Source organism: Nicotiana tabacum, chromosome 6 (genome assembly GCF_000715075.1).
Source record: "Nicotiana tabacum cultivar K326 chromosome 6, ASM71507v2, whole genome shotgun sequence".
NCBI lineage: Eukaryota > Viridiplantae > Streptophyta > Magnoliopsida > Solanales > Solanaceae > Nicotiana > Nicotiana tabacum.
The window spans coordinates 60,439,206-60,444,801 of NC_134085.1; the positions used below are offsets into that span (position 1 = coordinate 60,439,206).

Sequence of the window (5,596 nt, forward strand, 5' to 3'; positions counted from 1 at the left end):
TATCACCAGTCAAAACAGATCTTAATTTTACTATTAAGAGTTACTGTAGCAACGAGCTCCCATTAGCCAATTTCAACAGTGCTGGCAGTGATAGCTACTGCTTATGTAATGTGAAGCTTGGATGGTTGAAGAACAACTTGGATGGTTTGTTTTTAAGCGTGATTCTCAGTTTTGAAGTTAAAAGCAACAACAGATTAAAAACAGATCTTATTTTGCTTTGAAGAGTTACTATAGCATCGAATTAGCAAAAACTGTGCTTTTCTTGTCATAAGTATTAACGTGGAAAAGAGTTTTCATTGGTGCAAGAGAGTGTTGACGCGAAAATCTAGGTTGATCTATGTTGTCTCAAGCTTTTTGAAAAAACACTTTACAGTTAGAAGACCCTTCACGAAGTGCTGCCATGGCCACTATGGCCAGTGGCCAGCTACCCGCAAACACTGGGACACCTCCCCAGCCTCCCTTAACATCACCTAGCCTTGCACGACAACAATAAATGTTCCAAAATCTATGGATTATGCAAACGTTGTAAAACCCACGACCAGTACTTCGACAATGCAAGATCGAGCAGCGGTAGTTGATCCAATCCCCCCTAGACAAGCCCAATTCTTTCAAGGACAACCAACGGTATGCTTTACATAATCAGAAGTTGAACGTATGAACTATATTGAAGGACTGCAACAGGCAGTTGTGTGCAAATTTCATATGGATGGCCAGACATCAATGAAATACGTCGAATTGTTCCTATGTAGTGTGGTATCAAAGCTTATTGCAACATTGGATATCTTCGTGACAGGCACATTTTGATTCGATTTTCATTATGGCAAGATTACGTAGATTTCTCGTCAAAAGGTGTGTACTATGTTAAGGATAAGCATGGGGATGAATATCAACTAAGAACTTTGATCTATGATGCAAAATTTAAAGTTGGAGAGGAGACACCTAAGGTAATGGCTTGGATTTCATTCCCTAATTTGCAGCCTACATATTTTGTCAGAGAATGCTTGTTCTCTCTAGCTTCTACTGTAGGTAAACCCCCTCACTTGGATTTGGCTACTGTCAAGAAAACTAGACCTAGTTGTGCTCGTGTTAAAGTGTTGGTGGATCTGCTAGCTGACCTCCCCAAGAAAGTTCGGATGGACATTGTCAATGAAGTAAATGGGGATGTTAGAACTGAATGGGTAACCATTAACTATGATTATTTGCCAAAGTACTGTAAAGAGTGCAAGTTACAAGGCCATGGCATGCTTGAATGTTTGAGAATTAATCCTGATTTAAGGGAAAGCAAAAATGTCCAGCAGCAGGAAAATGCCGAAAATGTGAAACAAGGCACTAAGAAACCGGCAAAACATGATGCTCCTTTGATGATCCTTACTAGTGGTAAGGTAGTTGGTAATGCAGGCCCTCGATGGAAGGAAGTTCGAGACAATAGGGGACTAAACAAAGGCAAACAATCTGAAGGTACTACTGCATAAGGGAAAGAAATAGTTCTTGTTAACAATACAACTGTGACAAAACAAATACAAACAACCAACCAATTTGCAGTGCTAGAAATTGAAAATGGTGAGATAAATGAAGGTTACCAATTGGTAGCTGTGGAGGAAACTCCAGTTCAAAAAACCACAAGTAACAACATTCAGTAAAATAATTCCATAGCAGGTGTAGAGAATGAGTCAGAGGAGCAGGAATTTGATTTTTCAACTAGACAAATAGTACAAAAGGTAACTTCTCCTAGATCATCTAGGAGACAATCATCCAAGACACAACCCAAGAAACTGAACCCTGCAGCACCTACTTTCAATCCTACAGCAATAAAAAATTATGCAGCAAATAGGGAAGCAACAGCTCATTGTGTACAAAAAGATTTGGGGAATGAGCAGCATTTTCACAATGAGTCAACTGCCCATTGGGTCCAAAAAGCATTCAAAAATAATGTAGTTCAAGTCAAAACTTCATGTCAAGACATTCCTTCACAGGACACCAAAGTTGAACAACAATTAGCAAACAACAAAGAAAATGAATTTGTTGAAGATACAGATTTTGAGAAATTCATGACCAATGAAAAAGAAAAATGGGCAGGAGAGAGATTATGGCTCAACCAAACAGAGGAAGACCTAGCAGATGGTCAGATTCCAGATACAATGCATAGTGATGAAGAATTTGGAGGAAATGAAGTGGAAGATGAGGATCAAAGTTTTATTTGTAATGCCAATGCAATCAATATTCAAAGCATCAGCGAATGCACAAATGCAGCAACAGAAAAGACAAAAGAGGGGAACATTAATATTATAGATTCAGGAGGGACTTCACATAATGTTGTTAGTAATGTCTTAAAAGAAGCTGAAAATGCAGACAAGAAACAAGACAAGAATGCAGACAAAAACTGAGCTATTACAGTGCAGGTTTATGCAAGAAGTACTGTTCCATTGAGCAACGTGCAGGATGTAGTAGGAAGTAACGTTCCACTGAACAATACAATGTTGTTGACCAATGAGCATGCTGCAAAAGATGCTGAACTTATCAACCAGGCAGAGGATATTGTTACATCAAAAGAAGAAGTAGAAGCACATGATCAAGTTAACCACGCAGAACTTAAAGGTGGAGACATGGATGAGGAATCCAATGCACAAAATTTCCTTAATGTTGCCAAGCAGGGAGATCTGTCGCCCAGGCTTATTGAACTAGTAAAATCTGCAGCAAAGGGAAAAAAGAAACAGTCAAAAGACACTTCTACTATCCCAGTTAGTGGAGTACAAACAAGGAGAACACTGTCCAAATCCCAAAACATTTAATGGATGCCATTATATGGAATGTCAGGTCAGTAAACACAATGCAAGCATTTGAAAGGCTGATTACAATGCACAGAAAACATCATTTTGAGTTCATAGGAATCCTTGAGCCTATGCAACAGTCTCACAAAATGGAGAGGTATAGAGCAAGAATTGGTTTGGCACAAGCTGTGGTTAATGTGTCAAACAAGATTTGGGCTTTTATTGATGAAATTTCTGAGGTTACTATTTTATATAACATGACTCAACAGCTGACTTTGAGATTAATGCACTCTGAAACACATGTTGAGCTCATCCTTACACTAGTCTATGCCAAATGTGATCGCACTGAAAGAATAGAACTATGGGATACGTTGTATGCAATGGCATCAGATATGACAGTACCTTGGCTAGTTGGAGGAGACTTTAATGTGATATGGGATGAGGAAGAGAAATATGGGGGATTGCCAGTTTCCCTCATTGAAGTAGATGACTTCAGACACTACATCAATACCTGCAACTTGACAGACTTGGGTTTTAAAGGAAGCATATTTACATAGTGGAATGGAAGATCAGAGGAGGACTGCATTTTTAAAAGATTGGACAGATGTTTTGGCAACAATGAATTACAACAGACCTTTCCTGGATTGGAGATAACTCCCCTATCCAAAATTGGGTTTGATCATTACCCAATGCTGCTAAAATGTGATATAGAAACTCCTCCAATTAAGAAGTCATTCAGATTTCTTAACTTCTGGACAAAGCATGAAACCTTCAAAGATGTAGTAAAGGAGAATTGGAATGCTGATTTTAGTGCTAACCCTTTCTGCATTTTTAACTACAAGTTAAAGAAGCTTAAACAAGCACTATCTACCTGGAGCAGAGCTACATATAGGGATATATTCTAGAAGATTGCAAGCCTTAAGGAGGTGGTCTTGGTTCATGAAAGATAATTTGAAGTCAATCCTACACAGATGAATAGACAAAGATTACAACAGGTCCAAGCTGAAATGATTAAATATCTTGCATTAGAAGAAGAATTCTGGAGACAAAAAGCAGGCATATTATGGTTCAAAGATGGCGATAGAAACACTAAATTTTTCCATGCTCAAGTTAATGGGAGAAGGAAGAGACTGAAATTATCAAGGATCTAGAATAGCCTTGGTAACTGGATTGAAGAAGATCACTTAATAGCAGAAGAAGCAGTAAAGTTCTACAAGGATCAATTTACAGAGAGTGCAGTTCCAAATGATTTTGATATTCTAAATCATGTACCTTCAATGGTAGATAGTGATCAACATGAAAGACTGATGGCTTTGCCTTCCAATGAAGAAGTGAAGAGAGCAATTATAGGGTTGAATGGGGACTCAGCTGGTGGACCGGATGGATTCACTGGAGCCTTTTACCAAACATGCTGGGAAATTATTGAAGAAGATGTAGTCCGCATGGTCAAGGCTTTCTTTTGCGGTCAGCAGTTGCCAAAGAGTGTGACACACACAAACCTGGTTTTATTACCAAAGAAAAAAGAAGTTACGACCTTTGCGGACATGAGACCAATAAGTCTTAGCAACTTTGCTAACAAGATTTTCTCTAGGGTTATTCATGAGCGGTTGGTTGAATTATTACCAAACATAATCTCAGAGGAACAGGCAGGTTTTGTGAAGGGCAGAAGCATAGTTGAGAACGTGCTGCTAACTCAAGAAATCATTAAGGATATCAGGTTGAGAACAAAAGCAGGTCCAAACGTTGTGATTAAGCTTGATATGACAAAAGCTTACGATAGGCTTTTATGGCTATTCCTGACCAAAATACTAAGGAAAATGGGATTTCCTGAAGCTTTTATTGGCTTGATCTTTGATTTGATTGGGAACAATTGGTACTCTATTCTTATAAATGGTCAGCCTAATGGATTATTCAAATCATCGAGGGGAGTTAAACAGGGTGACCCTTTGTCACCAACTCTATTCATTCTAGCAGCAGAAGCACTTTCTCGGGGATTGAATTCACTACACACTAACCTGTATTTCTGTGGATTTGGAATGCCTAGATGGAGCCCAAAAATAAATCATCTATCATACTCTGATAATATGATCATTTTCTGCTCATCTGATGAAACTTCATTGAGACTTGTCATGGAGGTTTTGCAAGCTTATGAATCATCATCTGGTCAACTGGTGAACAAAGCCAAATCAGCCATATACCTGCATCATTTAACGGATAATGAGGTGATTAACAAGGTGGAAAGGATTACAGGCATAAGAAGACAAGGTTTCCCTATGACCTATCTCGGATGTCCTATTTTTTATGCAAGAAGAAGGGGAGACTATTACCAGGGATTAATCACCAAGGTTATGGACAAACTGTAGTCATGGAAATTCAAACTCCTATCTGTAGGAGGTAGAGCGGTTTTGATCGCAAATATCCTGCAGAGTATCCCAATTCATATGTTGTCAGCAATTAATCTACCAAGTTATGTGATCAACAAATTACATAGCATTTTTGCCAAGTTTTTCTGGAGCAGCAATGTGGGAGGCAGCACTAGACATTGGGCGTCTTGGACTAAACTTTGTATGCTTTATGAGGAGGGAGGCATAGGTTTCAGGTCCCTGCATGATGTATCCAAGGCACTATTCTGCAAATTGTGGTGGAATTTCAGGACAAAGCCCAGTTTGTGGAGTGCATTTATTAGTCAAAAGTACTGCAAGAAACTAAATGCAGTAATTGTACCTTGGAAGGGTGGATCCCACGCGTGGAGAAAAATGCTAGAATGTAGGGACTTGATTGAGCATCAAATCTACTGGAAACTGAGAATGGGATCAGCTCTATTCTGG

At 38.9% G+C, this 5,596-nt stretch overlaps 1 protein-coding gene across 1 annotated transcript; it reads left to right on the top strand.

The window, feature by feature from the left end:
* Nucleotides 1-2,788: 2,788 nt before the first annotated feature.
* LOC142181842 (uncharacterized) lies at nt 2,789-3,325 on the top strand. Its single transcript, XM_075255442.1, has one exon. It carries the CDS (start codon nt 2,789-2,791, stop codon nt 3,323-3,325), a length of 537 nt encoding a protein of 178 aa, XP_075111543.1.
* The last annotated feature ends 2,271 nt before the right edge of the window (nt 3,326-5,596 follow it).

What these genes read in the sequence shown, in the direction of transcription:
- LOC142181842 (XM_075255442.1), top strand. Translation starts at nt 2,789, where the DNA reads ATGGATGCCATTATATGGAATGTCAGGTCAGTAAACACAATGCAAGCA.